At 40.8% G+C, this 20,980-nt stretch overlaps 1 protein-coding gene across 1 annotated transcript; it reads right to left on the bottom strand.

Moving 5' to 3' along the window:
- Positions 1-8,536: 8,536 nt before the first annotated feature.
- On the bottom strand, positions 8,537-20,762 carry PERP (p53 apoptosis effector related to PMP22). Its single transcript, XM_010965637.3, has 3 exons — positions 20,394-20,762; positions 10,651-10,791; positions 8,537-10,031 (listed from the first exon to the last, which is right to left on the bottom strand). The coding sequence occupies exons 1-3, from the start codon at positions 20,605-20,607 to the stop codon at positions 9,805-9,807; spliced, it is 582 nt and encodes a 193-aa protein (XP_010963939.1). The 5' UTR covers positions 20,608-20,762; the 3' UTR covers positions 8,537-9,804.
- Between the last annotated feature and the right edge of the window lie 218 nt (positions 20,763-20,980).

Raw genomic sequence — 20,980 nt, 5'->3', positions numbered from 1 at the left:
GGTTGGTTGCATCAGCCCCTCCCATCCGGAAGGGGGCAGTCATTCATCCCACAGGGTTGATGTTTATTTCCATTTCCCTTCCCTGCCTGCAGTGCCCCTGCTAGCACAGTATCCAAGGATTTATGGAGTTGCTGAGTTATAGATATGAGATCCTGTATAACATTTCCTTAAACTAAGGAAGTAAAGGTGTGACAATGGGCACATGACCATGAGATCTACTGATCTTTCTGTTTACTGCATCTCCCAGAGCTGCCAGACTGATAAGATATTAAAACAACCTTTTATAATCTCAGCTAGGGTCCCAGCTCACAGACCTTTCAGGGCTGGAGTCAGTCCCCGGTACAAGTCAGACACCTTGTACCCAGTGTCCTATTTGTGCTCCTGCTGATAGAAATGTTAGGTTCTGAAGAATTCAAGGGCTGGGTCTTCAAGGGGATGTGCTTCAGCCAGGGGACAGGACAAGCACCTAAAGCTGCTGCCGCAGGTCCCTTCGTGTTCCTCATGCATGGGAACCAACAGGCCAATAATCAGAGTTATTGTACTGGGGTTAACTTTGATCATCACAAAGGGAGATAGTCGCTATTACAAAATATCAGTTAAAGCCTCAGCAGCATCACTCATCTTCTCATTTTTAAATAATGCTTAGAGACTATGGCCTTCAACTACCATAAAGCATCAATATCAGAGCCTGCTCAGTGCAGGTCAGGGAGGCTCTGAGCAAAGCCAGGATGGGGGTGCGGGGGGGGGGGGGGTCTATACAGCAGACAGTGCTGATGTCCCACCAGGTCTCCATGCCCATGTCTGGCCCTGCAGCTGCAGCGACAGTTGCTTGTCTCCAACAGTGCTCCTCCCCAAGTGTCTGTCTCCCTGCCCCTTGGCCCGAGAGCTTTACCTGGTGCTTGGGAATGTGCTCAACCTGCGCACAGGGCGGCCCAGACAGGCTGGGATTTAAACTTCAGGAGCCAATCTCAGCGAGAAGGGGCGACAGCCATTGGATAAATAACCCAGCCTCTGCATCCTTCAGTAGAACTATTTTGAGGTGCACGCTCCACAGCTCCTCAGCAATCCTGAGCCCCAACTTGTTGATCTGACTCTAAACACACACTTGATTATCTTTTATCCTAAGCTTTTATCCTCTTCTTATGTTCATTTTTGCTTCCTGGGGTCACCTCCCAAATAAACTACCTACCCCAAGTCCTTGTCTCAGGAATCCAAAGTAAGGCAGGGTGCCATGAAAAAGAAAAAGTGTTCTGTTGTCAAAACCTTTTGATGACTTATAATTCATGTTAGCACATTAATAGTTCAGAAATTTATATGGTAATAAAAAAAATTCTTTACACTGTACTTGCTTCTGTATTTCCTAAATATATTTGTATGTGGGTGGAAGAGTGGACTTTGGAGTCAAACAGACCCGGTTTGAATGTTGGCTCCATTATTTACTTTGAAAGTCACTAACCTCTCTAAACCTTAGGATCCCAAACTCTAAAATGGAGACACTTCATTTATCTAATAGGATTATTATAGAAGTCAAATAAAAGCCTGGAACATATATGAAACTGATAAGACTTACATATTATTGCAGTTATTTGACCATAGACTCTTTTCTGGTAACATCTATTAACATCTAGAACATGAATTTGGGGGGAAATTTTTGTATGCATTTCTCTAGGGAAAATCTGACCTCTCACCTTGTGCTGAGAATGTTACATGATAATTCTATATGGTGGCTTCTCTTTTGCAAAAGACATCTGTAGAACTCAAAAGGAAAAAAAAATTCCCATCGGTTAATTTCTGCAAATGAGAAATCCGTGTTCAACGTATCAGCTCGACATGAAATATAAGCCTCATGAAGCTTCTTTGAGGATCTTCATTTTGCCCAAGTTTCCGAACTTCTTTGCTCAGTGAAGAAGGTGTTTTTTGGATTAAGTTCTGCATTTTAGAACGTAGGCGTTGTCTACACCTGGTCTGCCAGTCCTAACTCATGCTGTGGTGATTCACTCCCCTCCAGGCTGAGGGACAGAGATTGGGTTGCTCTGTTACCAAAATAAACACAGGGCCCCAAACAGTGCTTTCCTCCAACGACCCGCTAAAAGAGACACTAAAGAAAACCAGCTGCCTTGTCGGTAACATCCTCCCATTCTACGTGTATTTCCAGAAACTCCCGTAACTTCTTCTTAGAACAAAAAACTGTAAAAGAACATGAACAACGAGACATGTTTTATACATAAGCCCCTTGGTTCCAAACAAGCTGAACTGAGACAAGTCGGGTGGAAGGCTGGAAACAGGCTGCTCGAAATGGCTTTCCTTGAACAAATTGGTTCTGCGATGGGCGGAGGACAACACCAATTTATGCAAGTGGGAAAGTCACAGCTCCTCCGGGAGCCCTCAGAGAGCCTCACCAGGGCCACTCGGCTAAGAATTAGCCAGTTGCAGCTGGAAGTTCATTGTTAATCTGCTCAGTCAGGAAGTGCAGAAGTAGCACTCTGAGCTGATGAGCTTCAATGCAGCATTCTTTCCTTTCTTCCTTTCTTTTCCTTCCTTCCTTCCTTCTTTCCTTTTTTTAATGTGGCATAGTTTCCACTGAGGTCCATGTATTTGTAGCATATGTGAATAGGATAAGGCAACAGGCATTTGACTCAGCTTCAGCTCTAATTGGTGATGTTTCTGAATCTTGAATTTACCCTCTAGGGTATTCACCCTGGTACTAAGTTCCTGATGCCTCCATGTTTCTGAACCTTACGGAATAAAATTTGGGGAGGCGAGTGTGCGGATGTGTGCAGGGAAGATGAAGGCTTGACTGACATCTTAGAACAATTCTGGCAGTAACTTTCATCTGTACCAGGGCTCCTCTTTGGAATGAGGACTGTCCCATCGTGGTGCTGGGATGCCCTGATTGCACAGACAGGGCTGCCTGGTGGGCGGTGCAGCTGTGTCCTGCCCAAGGGCACCCAGCCCAGGGTGCTCCTGGTGGGATGCTGCATGCGTTCTTTCCCTAAGAGCCCTACCAGAAAGATTCCCTCCAGAGCAAGGGCAGAAGCATCCTTCATGGCTAATTAATCTTTCTGAGACAAAAAGCCGTTGGTGTTTGTTTCGGGTTGCCCAGGAATTCATGTTATCATGTTGATGTCTCTAGTCTTAATATCCAATTTCTGGCCACCTAGACATCCTCAGAAGAGGAGATTATTCCAGCGGTCAATTTTGTCAACATGAAATTAATCATGGCAAATGCCACCTTCCTATATACACACGTCAGTTCATCAGTCTTCTATATCTGCACTGAAACCAGTTTGTTTTTTTTTTCTTGAAAAAAGGGTTAGGTATGGAGGTGTTGCTTGACTAGGAATTGGGTGAGCTAGCATTTGAAAATATGAATTTTCACTGAAGCATTTCCATTTAAGAACATCCACTGAGTAACCAGAATAGAAAGCAAAGAACAGGATTGTACTGTAAAGCACAGGGAAATATACACAAGACCATGGTTGCTCACAGAGAAAAAAATGTGACAATGAATATATATATGTTCATGTATAACTGAAAAATTGTGCTCTACACTGGAATTTGGCACAACATTGTAAAATGATTATAAATCAATAAAAAAAAGTTAAAAAAAATAAAAGCAAAAAAAAAAGAAAGCAAAGAACAGGAAACAGAGAATTCTCATATGGAACTTGCTTTCACAATCTCACTCAGCCATTTACTTTCCAAGTGAGTTCTCTCTTAAAAGTAACTTATTCAGAAACAGCTGACAGTAGCAGGTTAGCTCCCTTGACTCTTCCTACTGGAAAAACTGGCTGGGCAAACCATTATACAACTGTCTATTATGATTATTTGATGACTCATTATCACTAAGACAATCTTACGCCACTTAAATCAACAGGTTTCCATTTGTTCACAAGAGAACTATCTTTAAACACACACATACACACATACGCTTCTGGTTTTCCCTTATTTCTGCAGCCAAAGAGTACTTTGTTAAAATTAACAATGAAACACAGAATAGTACAAATGAAGCATCACGAATGTGACAGAATCTGAACCTCCTTTAATTGCCCTCTCTGGCTCTCTTTTCCCAGACTTAAGGTGTGTTATACTCATTTCTGCCACACCCTGAAAACACACCCAGATACTTGCCAGAATTGAGAAATCCAAAAACAGTGCACTGAAAGTGTGTCAAGGCAAGGCAAGCTCCCTGAAGAATGATCTCAAAAAACAAAGGGCTCTGATCATCCACCAGTGTGTCCCCAGCTCAGTATGTCTTCAGGAATTTTAAAACCTAAAACCACTCTACAAAGATAAGATAAAGCAATCTTCGCCCCCAAGAATCCTGTTTTTAAAACTCTGTTGCAGAAAGAGCGAGGAAAAAAAGAAGAGGGATTTCAAAAAAGAGAGAAGGAACTGAATCTCTTTACCCAACTTCCTAAATAACCGGCTCCCGCCCCTGGCCGAGCTGTTGGCCACAGTTCCAATGACATCCTCACTGCATAGTTATAGGATATTCTGGTTCAAAGTCATCCACTTTTCAGACCGATTTAGATTGTCAGAATTGTTTGAATTCCTGTTATGGTTTTACTGGTAATACCTTGAATTTCTTTCTTCAGAAGGGAATGAAGTATTAGAGGACTATTAAAAATGTTTCTTTATATCGTCCACCTAAATTAAAGTTCAGGTGTTGGGAGTTTGGATAATTACCTCTAAGGAGACAGCGTCTTCCCCAAATGTGAGAAGCTTCATTTACATATATCACTCTAGCTGAAGATTTGTGGAGTGAAAGTAGAGGGTTAAATAATTAATTAACTTGTGATTTAAAACATGTTTATAGTGAAACAAGGCTGGCTGTATTTCAGAATAAACATTTGTACAAAAATTTGAGGTAAAACTGGGGGTTTTGCGTGCACGTTCCTCTGCTTACAGTACTTGGGTGATGATGTGGGGAAGTGAAAAGGAGCCCTTCCGTGCATTTCCCTTTCTGATCAAGAATATTCCACAGTGGAACAAAAGCCTGAAGGATAAGACGTGGTGTAGCTATATTTATGGATTCCATGCTCTATGTGAATATCATACATTCACCTTGTTTTTTTCTGGAATACATTTTTCAAAACATCTTATAAACGACAATTAAGATGCATATTCTATACAGTGTGTGGATGATTCTATTGTCTTAAAAAATTGTACTTCGGTTAGGACTAGCAATCTGTAATACTAAAAGCAGTGCATTTTAGAAAGTCTAAAAACTAGTGCTTCGGAAAGAAGATAAAAGGGTTTTATTTACGATGCCCTCTCCATCAAGGCTGGACCCTCTCAAGTCAACCACACCCCTGGGATGATTTGGAAAATACTTATACCTGTGATGCTTATGAAGTCATGACTCAAGGAGTCACAGTCGAAGCACAGAGAAGTGCTCCCAAAAAAAGACAGTCCAATCATGAAAACTCAACACAGTGTGAACTGTGTTTCTCAAACAGTGCAGTGAGATAGAGATTCTGGAAGAGCTTTTAAATTCCTTTTTACCTCTTTCCCATTAATTTCCTTCATCTGCCTCTCACCCCCAACTCTCTGAAGAACCAGCCCTCACTCAGGCCTAGTACTTTACGCTCTGGTCCTCCACCTTTGTTGCTCCATACTTCATTATAAAATGCCCTCCAAAACACACAGGCGAGGCAGGATCCTCCCTGGAATATGGAGAATGGAAGAGATTGACAGACCCGCACCAACCCAATGGGAAGAGGGGAAGCCTGGAATCCTCAGCTGGTATCAATGCCTACTGGACTGTGGCCTGCCTGCCACACCATATCACAACGCGGTGTATTTTGTATCTGTTGTTAATGTTGTTATTTACCAGCTGTCTGACCTTGAGAAGGTTACTTCACAAACCTGTGCTTCCATTTCTTCTCTGAACAATTAAGAATAATTAAGTCCATATCAGAGGGTCTAGGTGAGGTAGGTTAAATACTGTTTAGAAAGCATGACCATCATCTCTGGGTCCTTTTACTCTGTAAGTTTTAGGTGGGAGTCTGGTGGGAGAACGGGAAGCCAGGCCAACTGGGGCAGACCTCTGACTAATCCCCCTGATTTACACCCTCCTCCCTTCCCTGTCCGACTTGTCTCCTGCCAACACCAAGCTTGGCACTCCTTTGTCTTATCAAGCAGCACAGCTGTTACTTCCCTGACAGCCAACTCGGGTTTATTCTGGTGGCAGCTTCACTGCTGTATTGACGATGTCACTCATTTCTCATCTGCCAGAAATTTGACAAATTCTCTGGTTAGCTGATATATCCCTCTTTGGTTATGGATTTATTTCCTCTGGCACTTGTTTCCTATTCTACACTTTTTTCTATACTGGTCCGAAGTGATTGTTTAATTGAGTTCCTTCCATATTGAATCAGAAGCTCTCTGTTAGATAGATAAAGATCTTCTAGGCTTCAGGGTTACTTAGCTTCATGATAGAGTTTGCATGCATTCATTTAGTAGTTCTTCCAGTTAAAGGAATATTCTCTAATTTTTCAATGAAAGAAAAAAATTCCATCACAATAATAAGAAGATATTAATTACCATGTCTAGTTATGAAAAAACACACCAAAAAATAGCATCACTTTACCCTTTGTCCTTTTCCCAAGAATATTTGAGTAATTTAACAAATGAGCAGATACACATACAAACACACTGAGTCGGAGAAGTCTGAAGGAAACAGGATCATTGCAATCATTTTACAGATGAGGTTATGAGACAGGAGGAGGAGTAAACAGCACAAGCCATGAACTCCTGCGCTGCTAGCAAGAGCTAACAAAGGGATGAGACTCAAATATGCCCTTTCAGGTGTCCCTGGGAAAACAAAAGTCCATTCAGCATTTGTGTTTATTAATAGGATGGTCAGCAGGAGTTTGTAGCAAAAATCAACCTAATTATGCAACACTGTAAACTGACTATACTTCAATTTAAAAAAGAAGAAAGCAAATGAAAAAAAAAATCAACCTAATTAAGTTATGACTGTTTTTCCATTGTTTTCATTCCCTTTAAAAGGAAAGCCTCTCCAACTTTAATGTCAGTCCTGCAGAATACGGTTTTGAAGCTAAAAGGAATTCCACTCTGTAGTTACCTCGTGTGACAACTGACAGTCCTTGACACGTTACCTCTTTGTTACAGTCAGCAGTAAACGGCTCTTGGCAGATCTGACTACTTAATAGTGTGAGCGTGAGATAATTGTTCGGGAACTGCTTGTTTCAAGGGTGGGGAATTCTTCATCTAATTACAGAGCCAGAAACCACCTCAGCTTTATCACCACAGGAAATCGCATGCAAGCATTGTTAGCTTCAGGTGGCTGGCTTCTTGGTCAAATTCTTCATACTCTCCAGAATTCCCTGGAATTCTCTTGCTCTGTTTATGGCCCACAGGTATGTGTCCTAATGAATGTGAACTCACAAGGAAAGGAAGATCTCCTCACTGGTACAAGGCTGAAAGAAGCGGAACATTTTTAATCAAAATAATGATGCTTCGTGTGTCTCTGTCACAAATATTTCAGTTGAAATTGCTTCTGTTAATACAGATCATTGGTTCCAGGAAGTTGCATTTTCCCTAAGTGTGTATCATTAGGGTCTAGCGTGTTATTTATTGAGGAGGGGAAGAAGAAAGTTGGACAGGAAATAATAATCCAAAGACAAGAATGCTTGCTTCAGAGAACCTATACCTAAGAGTCATTTTCATGTCTAATGGGAGACCCAGTTTTTTAATCTCTCAATATCCATGATCTTCTTGATTTAGCTGTGCTATTATTTTAGAAGACAGCATTTTAAACATCGTTAATGGTCACTTCAAATCCTCTGACACAGATTTTTTGAAAAATTTTGGTGTAAATAATCCTCCAGATTTCTGTGGATTTATGATGGGAACCCCTCACCTCAAATGTTGAAAAGGATAGAAGGAAAATTCATGCCTAAGGACCAACTGGCTGGCAGAAGCACTAAGAAGAAATATCCTCATTCTTCCGCCATGCTACTCTGAAACCCTTCTTCACATTTATATATACCAGAGTAGAATTAACCCATGAGCCATGGTGGGAAAAAAAGCTACCAACCAGAAGATGGAAGATGGACAAGAGGAAAAGAAGTAAAGAAAATGCTTGCTGGCCCATGACCTGAATGGAAGAAGATTCCATCTCAAGCATAAGTTGTGCCACAGAAGATGGGAGAAGGAGGAACCATCAGCTAAACTACACTGAAGTTCCCTGGCGTCCAGACCTACCAGAAAGCTCTTAGTCTGTTTACCTCTGGTGGCAGCACTGGATAATACTGTTTGATATCTGTGTCCTGGGCATTGGTCATTGAGCAGGGAGTGTACTACCAGAATCCATTTAAGTTCATTCAAAAAATTGGGTTGTTGTTTTTTTTTAATGCTCACCTGAAATAAGCAAGACCCTTAAAACTAAGAAAAAGCATCTTTTCATTTTATCCGGGGTTCCACTCGAAACATCTTTTAAAAATTCCCTTCCCCCGATTTTGGGGGGGGCGGGGGGAAACAAAACCAAACAACTGCAAACTAGAAACAAGATTAGAACACCTGGTTTATTGGGAAGAAATCATTATGAAAACTGCAACTGTTTATTTTCACAACTTACAAAATAATAATTTGATATATAAAATGAATTGGTTTTCATTAGGTAAGTACAAATAGTAAAAAAAAAATAATAATCCATGCATATATCATGTTTGCCATTCAGAGAAATCCCATATCCCTGAATTCTCCTGTTGCATGTTTTACATCAGATATTTTAAATCTGTTTGTCAAGGAAAGCCAGGTTTTCAGCTCTATTTCACTTTTTGCTTACAGTTGCAATCTATCAGAAGCTGTGTCTATATGATTAGAGTCCAGTCAAACCTAAGATGAAAAATTCAAGCCATTTCTTCTCTTTAGGCTGTTGTAATGTACTTTTGTGATAGGAATGGCCCTTCTAATGCTTTCCTGAACAACCTAATCATATCCATCAGTCATGATGAATTAGACCAGTCCATCTTCAATCCAGCCTACTCTGGTCTAGAACATATAGACACCAAACAGTACTAACATAGCATTTTACCGCACCCCAACCCTATAAACCCCCTTTAAAAGAGAAATTTTCATCTTAACATTTCACTACTTAAGTACACCTTACTACTGCAACAGGCTTTGGTCGTGAAAGAATACTTTCCTAGATGCCATATCAAGTTACTGGGAAGCTGAGCCCCAAATCAGTTATTCACGATATTAATTAGAAATGCTCACAAATGATATGCATTTAGGAAACTATTGTGCATCTTTAAAGAGCTGAGGGCTTGAAAACAGTATTCGTTTTTTGCATTTCTTTTAGGATATTTGCTCACTGACAATTTTTTACCAATATCGCCCTCCTCTCCTGAGCCCTTAATAGACCCAGTCCATTCCATCTGGGAAAAACAGAAATCTGATCAGATTACTTAAATCTTTGAAGCCTTCTCATTTTTACCTTATAAATTATGTGGTAAGTTTCATACTCATATTCTTTTACAAATGCCATATAAATGATATGTATAGTTACAAGGAAATATTGGCATATTATAGGTAATTCGTTAAAAGAAGTCAGTCTTATTTAACTCTACAAAACACATATAAAAGATGAATATGAAACTATCACACCACTTAAAAAATATTTTTCTCCCAAATCACTTTAGCATTTTGAGTAGAGTTTAATGATATGACACCGCCCCCCCAAAACAGGTTCAAAGTCTTCCGGGGAAAACAGTTTCTTTCTCTGGAATCATCTCGGCAGCAGCGATTTTCTCCTGCTCATTCCCCACCTTAGGCGGATGTGTAGAAGTACCTGGGCTTGGCGTTGCCCAGGAGGTCATCTTCATAGTTGGGGAGGCAACAGAAGAAGAAGGCACAGCCGATCATGATAATCGTGGCCGCCCACCCGAAGCCGTAGGCCCAGTTATAGATGTAAGTGACACCAACGTTGGCGTGCAGGTTGAAGGTCTGGGTGTACTTCACAGGGTAGATTACCAGGGAGATGATCTGGAACACAGCTAAAAGGAAGGGGAAAAATCCCAAAGTAAGAATGCATGGAGGAATGAATGTGTGCAAATGATAGATTAACTTCCTCTTCCACAACATTTCTGCCTTAAAATAAGTGTTAAACCCACCTCAATAATGCTGATAAAAGGGGCTTAGGGGAATTTAGTTAATCATGATCCAAAAGAGATGACTGAATTTTGCATATCAGAGATGCCTGGCACTGAGCAGAATACTGACAGAAAATTAGAAAGTCACTCCATATTAGGTGTGTGTTATTTATACTAAAGCAAAAAGTGCAAAATTTGGGGTACAACAGCAAGCAGGATGGTAAAGAAGAGCCTACTTTTTCATTTTTGCATCTCCTATGCCAAATACATAAGTTAATATTTTTAGTGTTAGCAAAAATAATATATATGCCTACACATGTGCGTGCACACAGGTCTACGAGTCCAGGAGAATGAAAGGGATTCAGAACTTAAAACACATCTCTCCTCGCTTACTTCTGCCTTTGGTGACACATTTTCCAAGAACAGATCAGGAACTGTATTGCCAGGATCTTCTTTTGTGGACTGGATGTTACTATGCTGATGTCCACTGCAGAAAGGAATAAAGAATTGCTGACAGTCTTACCAGCCAGGGCCAGCAGGCCTCCGATCACTCTCAGGAAGACAAGCATTTGGGGTCCACAGAGGGCAAAGAAGGAGAGGATGAAACAGATCACCAGGATGATAAATCCACAGAGGAGCATGGCAGCAGCTGCCCTCCCCCACGCTACAAAAAAAAAAAAAAAAAAGAAACAGCAATTAGTAAGACAGCCATGCCAAATTTAAAAGTTCCTTATCAAAGCATCAATAGGGTTTTTTGTTTGTTTGTTTCTACTAATTATATTTGGGTGGAAAGACAGTTTCTCTCTTGACAATACTTAAGCATCTCCATATTTTAAGGGAAGAATGGGCAATTCATAGGTCAGACATTAACATACTGACATGCAGTAATGCCTTCTCCCCTGGGTTTTGGGACGAATGTTTGTGTCTCTGAAATGAGATTTAAATTTCTTTTGTTAAACTATATCTCATTTGGTAAACTGGCCATATAAACAGGTATAATGAGAAGATTCACTCGAGTCCTACCACCACACGCCCACGGTAAGTATTTTTGATACTGAACAATTCAAAATACAATCTCTTCCAGAACTATTTCAAATACCTTTAAAGGGATCTTTGTTCTATGTTAAAGTTTGGTTCCAGGCAAACATAATCACTGGAAACATAGTACTTATGACTAAGCAGAGATATGAAATAAAACAATTTAATTGTAAAGTAGCTGTGATGTATATAACAAGTTTCCATGCAAACAACCTTTCTAAAATTTTGCCTAAATTTTAACTTCTGAACTATTCAGAATTTACTATGAGTGATATGGACCCCAAAACAAGCAGGATGAGGTGGAAACTGAGCTGTAGGTTTGAAGAGCTATTTGCGCAGCTCCAGCCCTGCGTCCTTCTGCTCTGACCTGTGGCAAGAGAAGCGCCATGACACCCAAGCTAAGGATTCCAGCCAGTTGTGCTTACTGTTCAAAGTACACTGATTTTTAAAATCTGCCCACATAACCTGCCCTCTCGAGGCGGGAACTAACATTTATGAAGTAATCACACTGCCAGGCCCGGGGCTACGAACCGGACATACCTTAGCTCACTGAATCCTCATAATAACTTTTTAAGGTTCACACTATGTTAGCATTTATTTCTATTTGAGAAGTGAGGTGACACTAAGGCGTTGAGAGTTCAAATAACCTGCCCATAGCCACAGAGCTGGCAAGCCGGGTTGACTTCCAGCCTGTCTGAATCCAGAACATGACTCTTTTATTTTTTTTTTAAGATATAATGTGTATACCATAAAATTCATCTGTTTAAAGTGTACACAATTCAGGAGGTTTTACTATATTCACAGTGTTGTGCAACCATCACTGCTTACAGTTCCAAAATTTTCATCACTCCATAAGGAAACCCCATGTCCGCTAGCAGTCACCCCCTCCTTCCTTCAGTTTCCCACATCCACTAATCTACTTTGTCTCTATAAATTTGCCTAATTCTGGACATTTCATATAAAGGGAACTTTATACTAGGTGGCTTTTGTGACTGTCATGCTTTCACTTAGCATGACGTGTTCCGGGTTCACCCCTGTGGTAGCATCATGTCCCTGTATTGCAGTCCTCTTTATAACCAGTAATTATTCTATTGGATGGCTAGCCCACGTTATGTTTATCCATTCATTCATTAATGGCGGAACAGGCACCATTAACCTATTTCTCTTTACTGCATTTGAAAAGGAGAGTCGTGTGCTCCTCTGCCCTGGTTCTACTCCTTCCTACGCTAACACAGCTCTGCTGACAAATGGAACCTCACTAAATTCTCGCTCATCAGACTGGTCAACGTCAAGCAAAGATAATCAATAGCAGAAAGGACAAGGGCTTTGGGGCCAAGTGGACCTCATTATCCTCTGCCTCTGCCACCTGTTAGCCATTGTCAGTCTGCATGTCTATCAACCAAGGCTAAGATGCCTTATTTTAAGATGATTGTGAGGATGAGAGTTCTTGTGCGAAAAGTCATGGAGCTCTTAATTCACCCTCACTGTTCAACAATTTCCTCATGGACTCCTACAGCTTTCTCCAGTACCTCAATTTTTCATTTCATTCGACGTTCACAAGGTTTTACGCTGTCACGTGAAGACTGGTCCTCAGTTCTCCACTGCATGTTTATATCTTCAATTCTTAGAGACAGACCTGCGCTAAGGTCCCCTGTTCCCTTCTCCAGGCCCACGCTCCCTCCAAATCTTCCTCCGGAGTCATGAATGACTGGGGCATAGTAGGTAATTAAGGAGAAGGCATAGGCTCAAAATTTTTTTTACATGCTCAAATACCACGTTTTCACATAAATTATCCCTCAGTGGCACTGGTCAGGATGTGCGTTCTTCAACCTGCACTGACTTGTGTGTGAGATGGTACACAAGTGGGTCTAGTTTTATATTTATAATTTTTATTACTTTCCTCCAAGTCTTGCTCTTCCTATGAGATCAATAAGAGATTTTAGGACCAAGGTAAAATAGAACGTTTTATTTTAAAATAGATATGGATGGGGGGGAGGGTATAGCTCAGTGGCAGAGTGTGTGCTTAACATGCACGAGGTCCTGGGTTCAATCCCCAATACCTCCATTAAAATTAATTAATTAATTAAAACCTAATTACCCCCCCACAAAAAAAAATTTATAAAAAAAAATAAAATAGACATAAAGCCAAAATGTGAAATTAAGTCTCTTTTCTCACATTTGTCTCCTCCCTTCGAGTAAAATAACTTCCCAGGGAAGAGAGACCATGCTTTGGAAAGAACATTAATTAATCAGACCATCTCAAAGTCTAGTCCATAGACCATTGACTCAATAATCATCAGTGTGCTTATAAAAATACAGATTCCTGTGCTCCCTCCAGACATATGGACTCAGAGCTGGAAAGGTAATGCCCAAGAATCTGCATTTTACTAGTATTTCTTACATTTATAAAGTTAGAAAACAATTAAGATAGATGATAATCTCCTTATAAAAACAGATGCTGCACTGCCAAAAAGGGGCATGTAACTTTCAGTATGTGACCCGCTGTCACTTACATATAGATTTTTATGGCAAACGCCAATCATTAAATTCAAATAAATATAATAATTCAATTAAAATAAGCAGACACTGATTTTTCTTTTTAAACTGAATTCACAGGTTTGAAACTGCACAAAGAAAAGGCAACAAAGCTGTATGAGCATGCAGAGGAATGCAAAGTTAATGAAGATAAATTGTACAGCAGAATGTGTTTTCAATAAAAACAGGAAAAACATCCAACAGGGAACATATTTAATAATCAAACGTTGACAATTGCAGATTAAGGTTTTAAAGGTACAGTTAAATAAACTGTGTATGATATTGCTATAAAGAGTCGGATCAATCATTTTGCCTGTTTATTTAAGGAAGATCAATGCAAAATTAGATTACTGCTATTATCTCTTCCTCTGAGGTTACAGCTGAGGTGTAATTTTCACTTAGTTTCAGGTACTTGAAAGGAATTAAATAAAAGAAATAGTAAGCCAATTCATCTAACCTAAAACCAACAAGTGAATATAAACAGATCATTTTAAGAACTTTATCTATGCTATGTTAAATCGGCTCGATTAACGTCTTGCTTATTTAAAACGCTGAGTCTAAAAGAAATCAAAATGGAAAATTAAGCAACGTTTTGTCTGGAGAAAGGCTGCTTTGGAAGTGAAGCGTGTAAAACCTGCTCCTTGTAGCGTGGAAACACCCACGTTGAATCATTTAACAATCATTTAAGATAGAAATCCTGACATGGCTCTGAAGGTCCTGACTGATGGGTAAAAAGTAAGGCAACTTGACGTTTCATGTCAGCAACTCAATTTCTGGTGGACAGTGTAATGTTTCAGGCATTCATATACATACATGTATTCCTTTGCATATTCTTTTCCATTATAAGTTACTACAAGATATTGAATATAGTTCCTTGTGCTATGCAGTACAAACTTGTTGTTTATCTATTTTATATGTAGTAGTTAGTATCTGCAAATGTTGAACTCCCAATTTATCCCTTCCAACCCCCTTTCCCCTCAGTAACTGTAAGTTTGTTTACTATGTGAGTCTGCTTCTATTTTGTAAATAAGTTCATTTGTGTCTTTTTTTTTTATCTTCCACATATGAGTGATATCATATGTTACTTTTCTTTCTCTTTCTGGCTTACTTCACTTAGAATGACGATCTCCAGGTCCATCCATGTTGCTGCCAATGGCATTACTCTTTTTCATGGCTGAATAGTATTCTATCATATAAATATACCAAAACTTCTTTATCCAGTCATCTGTTGATGGACATTTAGGTTGTTTCCATGGAAGAATATCAACTTTGAACACTTATCCTAGATCTACTTCTTTCATGATTCCACAGATGGTCCTCAGTTCCTTGAAGACAGACTGTCCACCTTCATCTATTCCAAAGACAAGTCTGTCCTTCATTAAAATTTTTACACTTAATGTTATTGCCTTTCCTAATCTGCATTTTACTGATATTTCTTACGTGCAAACTAAAATTTGAGAATAACTAAGATAGATGATTAATCTTATAAAAACAGATGTAGCCTTGCCAAAAAGGAGCATGTAACTTTCCGTATGTGACCCACTGTCAATTAGTCTCATTTCTATGGATCTTTTTATGGCTACTGCCAATCATTAAGTTGAATTAAGTGCAATCATTAAATTCAAATAAGCAGAATTTGTGTGTGTGTGCACACATGTGTGTGTGCGCGCGCGCACGAGCACGCGCGTGCAGGAGAGTCAGGGAAGATTCTGTCAATTATCTTCCTTTGAATTGAAACAATAGAAGCATTCTGTAGTCCAAGTAAACAGTTTCTATGTAGGAATGCTTTTTGTTTGTTTTGTTTCCTTAAGAGAAGAAATTTGATGTTTTTTATCTATAATTTTTTCTGTCCTAAGTTTATTTTCTAAGTATTGCTCAAATAAGTTCATGTTTCAAAGAAATCAGCAACATTATAAACCTACTTATAAAGAAGATTCATTCAAGATCCATTTAGATGAAGAATGGCTTATCAAATTTTGCTACCTCTTGCAAAGACTCAGCATTAAATCAACATGGAAATCATCACCTATTCATCTATTAACAATACTGAAAGCCCCACCTAGTGAATCGGAGATTTTGTCAGATTTCTTTCTATTGTTTCTATAGGGTTTTTTATGTCATACACAAGCAGAAATGAAAACTGGATGAGCCCACAATTGAAAAAATAAAAAAGACACCGCCTACAAATAAACATAAGCAGGGGTGGATGACACATTCAAAGAGGTTGTTGCATATTCAATGAGGAAGAAATCTGCATTATTAAGGCCAGGGCTTCTGTAACTTAGAAGTGCATTGTTAAAATATAGATTCCAGTTCAGAAGGTGGGGCCTGACACTGAGTGTCCAATAACCTCCCAAGTAACGCTGGTGCTGCGGGTCTGCGACACTTTGAGTAGCAAAAACCTAGAGGACCACTCATCACAAGCCTCCAAAAAAAAAAATCAACATAGAAAGAAGCGATTCTGCAGAAGTTTTGGAAGGTGGGAAAGGAATGGTTTGAAGGAGGAATGATGGCGGGGTCACAGGGGAGAGATTCCACAGTAGGTGTGAGATTCTTTGCATGCTCCACATTTTCCTCTGACACTGAGCCAGATGAGAACTCTTTCCCCACTGGTTCTTATGGAACTATGATACTTGACTCCTTTATGATCTTATGTGAATTCAGACAAGATACTCTCAAATGGAATCTACCCTCAAATGTTTGAAAGTATGTCCGCTGGAAGATGGGCTGGAAAGTAGAATTTACAGAGAAGCACATTTCAGCTCTGCTGGTGTGAGAGAGCTACACACAAATAGCATTGTGGAGAGAAGGGAGTTAAACTGCTGAACAAAGAGAAGGAGTTCAGATCAGTCAGGGGTGATGCTGATGGGGGCTCTGGAGAAAGCCTGAGTAGCTGGACCCTAATCCCCCCTAATTCTAGCAGCCTGGGAGTCTGCCTGTTACAGGGAGCAGACAAGTTCGGTCACTAAAAAGGAATTGAGGCTTTTGAGTGGTTGCTGCTAAGTGCAGCAAATGTGGAGTAAACGGGGCAAGATTACCAGTTCCCAGCCTTTCAGCTTTTATAAATCAATATACATATTTTTTTTTAGTTATAAAAAAATCAATTGAGTGGCCAACTTTTTGTTTTGCTATATAAGAATGTGAATACATGCCCACAAAGATGAATCTATCTTCTAATGCCTAATTTCATAAAATAGGCACATTTGAATACTTCATCCTGCCCCCCTAAAAAGCCACAAAAACAATCTCAAAATGAAATCCTAGAAGGTGAATTTAGCCTAATGTGAACCTACTAACTTCGTATTTATTTTTCGCATTTGCTGTATATTTTTATGCACCACAGGGCTAGGTCTAAAAATATTTCAGATAATAATCTGATTCGTTGACTTATCCAAGGCTGATTTCCTGTGAAAGACATCCCATGCATACTGTGGTATCTTTGGTAAAAATGAGGCTCTGCATTTCTGGAGTTCAGATCCAAGGCAAAGGCTCTCTCTCCAGCGCTGCCACACTGGTTGCCCACTGTCATTCCTGGAGCATAAATTCATCTCAATTATCCCAGTAACTTATCCATAACCTTATCTTCATTAGTCTCCATCCTGATGAGTCAGAGCTTACTTTAGGACTTGAAATCTCTATCGCTGACACTGAAAATATCCGCCTGATATACTCTCAAAACTGGAAAAGAAGCTGCCAGCAGTGCAAAAATCGTATGTGTGAACATGGATTCAAATTTAATTCTGCATTTCATTTATGCATGGCATTTGAATGATCATTTCAATGTTTAAATCTAGATTTTCTTTTCCTGTTTTGAGGAACAGAAGCCATGACTTTTTAAGAATTCAAACAAGTATTTGTATTTAGTTGTCACTATTTTGTAAAAGAAAGTATTCAGTGTATAATGTGGTTCATTGATGAAAAATGAGGTGATACAGTAATCTGAAATTCTTTTAAAAATTGTTAATGACAGTGACAAATATAACATTCTGCTTTTTACATAATTCTAAGGAACTATTTATTGAATATATTGCTGATACTCACCAGGATTAACCCACTTACATCTTTACTACCAAAATGAACATATTAATGTTATAAATATCAGCTAATAAAAGAGAGAGTGAAGCACGTTGTAATGAAAAGGGATACTTTCTTAGTAGTTACAGTGGTAAATCACAAGATTTATTTTCTAGTACATAGCAAGAAGTTTTTGAACAGTGGAAGTCCACACTTAATTCTCTATATTGAGATATTTTAATTATTAATTAGAGCCATCAACCTCAATCCTTGTGTTTGTACATACGTGGGAGGATGGGTAAACTGCATGCTACATTTTAGATCAAGTATGACCTCATGTGAATATGTATGGTTTTCAGCAAGGCTGACTGAAGCTATCTGAAAATCTCAAGTGTTAGAGACGCCTAGAAAAGGCCCTACAGCGTGGGACTACACAAGTCCTACACCTGTGAGACAAAACCAGCCAACAGTCCAAGGCAGGGGGGGGAGCGGAAGTATAATAACTACCCCAACTCATCTTTTACTTAATAGCCTGAGATGGGCCTCTCCTGCTGAATTCATAACTATTTTCTTTTTCTCACGGTCACCTAATGACAGTGGATGCTAGATTCATGATTTGATTCCAGGGCTTGAGCAAAAGCCACGTCTAACAGATTCTTGGCACTTAATTATCTTTGCAAAGGCCGCAGGAATAATTAAATCGGAATGCAAAGGCCACCACCCATTTACGAAGATCTTTCCGGCTCCATCACAAAGGTAGTACTAGATTCCTCAAGACTCACTTCGAAAACTGACCTTTTCCGAAGACCAATATCTCTATCAAATGGAAACATAAACTATACACTGAATCCACGGTTTCTTTACAATTTAAAAAAAGTGAGTGCTTTAGACTCCTGTCTAATTAAAGTATTAAACTGAGAAACAAAACCTACTCACTCCCTTCTCTACACAAAGCACTGGATTTGGCCTGAGGTTGGAAGAGCCCCACCCTCGGAAGGTGAGTTCATCCTGCAAGTCAAAGAAAAGAAAAACTGCATTGTGTGTGTTTCGCAAGAGGGCTGTGGTCACAGCCAGAGCCTCGCAGGCCCGATCACGTCCCAGCAATTGTGCCGGCCCGGGTCCCGCCCACACCCCTCTCCCCGCCGCAGCCCCGGCCTGCTTAATCCACGTGCGGAGGGTTGCCCAGCGATTTGGGATCTGCCTTAGTCCTTGCAGTGAGATATGATTATCAAAATCTGTTTAAAAACACACCTATTAGATCTAGGCCTATTAGATCCCCTATGAGATACTGAACTCAAATGCATTTTAACTAGAAGATAACAGACATTATTTCAAAGAACTTAATTCCTTTCAAAACTCTAGCCGACATGGGGTAACACAAACCCTGGCAGGCGTGCTGTTTGCTTCCTATGAAAGGAAAAACACAGGCCTATGGAAAGTAGGAATTCCATATAGTCTTTACATTTTATTACCTGCTAATGAGGGCCATGCCTCTTTTGGAGGGAAAATTCCTTGTGGGAACTTTCCAGTCATTTCACAGTAGATAAATAAAGCACCAAGCCCCTGATACAGCGCCCCAGTAATAAACAAGAGTTTGGTTGGGAGCCACTTTGCGGGTGGGGGCACGTCAAAGATCCTAGATGAGAATGAAAAAAAAAAAAAATAGCGTAGCCTTCCCTCTTTGTTTAAAACTATTAAACTGGATTGGTAAGGCCCCATTCAGCAGTATTTGGCTTTAAGCTTATGATTATGCTCATATTTAAACCCTTCTCTCCTGGACCCCACACACACCGCGAATCACAATAGACTCCAGCTGTCCTTCCCACTTATCTGTGAGCAGGGGGTGGCACCAGACCAGAGAAGCTCCTCTCTAGTACTGTCTATTAACAAGTGAGAGGACTGAGGCGTCCTTCATGCTGGAAAAGTAAAATACTCCAACTGTAATATAGTACATTTATCAACTCTGCTACATTTCGCTGGTGTAGATGTGTCTGCTTTTTAGGTTTCAAATCAATTCAAAATAAAGTTTTCTAAACAGCAATGCCAGGCTTAGGCCAAAAAGACACTCCCTAACGAGAACTAGCCTGAAGCATTAAACACCGCAGTATCTACTGAAATCATCACTGCTAAAACTCTGACTGAAAAGGCTTTTTTAATGGAAGAACTGCTTTCCCTTGATTAAAGGTAAACGAAGAATACATCAACACTGGGGAAGGTACGCTTTTTAAATACTTATATTTTAATTATAAGAACCAGAGGAGGCGGCGGCGAAATGGGAAGAAATTTCAGTAGGTCTCCAACAAAATATACTTCGTTGATTATATTTGCTCATCAAACCCCTGTCAAAAAGCTCAGATCATCTTTTACGCCTGACAGACCCTACAAAACATAGTCTGAACTAAGGGCCATTTTCTTCCAGCGTCGAGCCTGCTTTTGGCCACTCAAAGCTTAATTTTTTTTATTTTACTTTTTTATTTTTAATTTTACTGCTTTTATTTTGTTCGGGTCGGATTATGAACCTAAACGCTAGAGATTTTTGTTGAATCACCTTTTATCCCCGACCCTGTTTAATCCCTTCACGTGGGGCGGCTTCAGTAGGCCGCGCACTCCCAGGGCGCCAGGGCGCCAGCGCACACTCAAACGCCGGCGTGAGGGCTTCCCGGAGGCGGCGGCACTCACCATATTCCATGAGACTCAGGCAGCCTTCCTCGTAGGATCCGCTGCCGCCACCCTCCTCATTACATTTCCACCACAGCGAGGATGTCTCGATGTGGTTGCTCGACTGCAGCCATCCGCGGCCGGCCAGCGCAATGATGTCGAATGGGATGGCGCAGAGCAGGAGCAGGGGCAGGATCCACCTGCAGCGCTCGCAGGCCAGGCCGCAGCGCAGCATCTTGACGGTGGCGGCGCGGAGGAGAGCAGCGCGCGGGGCTCGGACGCCGGCGGAGAGTGGCCCTGGAGTGCGGGGAGCACGACAAAAGGGAAGAGGCCGCGGGGAGGCGGCTCCGGGAGGACGCGGCTCGGGGCTGGCCGCGGGGGCGCGGCGCTGGCCCCACCTAGATTCCGGTGACTCAGGGCGCGCCGCCCCGACCTGCCCGGCGGGGCCGGGCGCGCGCGGGGGGTGGGAGGCGGGACTGGGATCGGGTTACACCGGGTGTGGGTGGGCTTAACCCTGCCCGGAGCGACCTGGAGCCGCGGGGACCCGCAGCCTAGTTTCCCTCCTACTTGGTCGTCTCGCACCCAGTGCTTTACTTCTCAGTGCTTCA

The sequence above is a fragment of the Camelus bactrianus genome, chromosome 8, assembly GCF_048773025.1.
Source record: "Camelus bactrianus isolate YW-2024 breed Bactrian camel chromosome 8, ASM4877302v1, whole genome shotgun sequence".
Lineage (NCBI taxonomy): Eukaryota > Metazoa > Chordata > Mammalia > Artiodactyla > Camelidae > Camelus > Camelus bactrianus.
The sequence above is the reverse complement of the archived record's forward strand: the minus strand, read 5'-3'. Positions and strand labels throughout refer to the sequence as shown.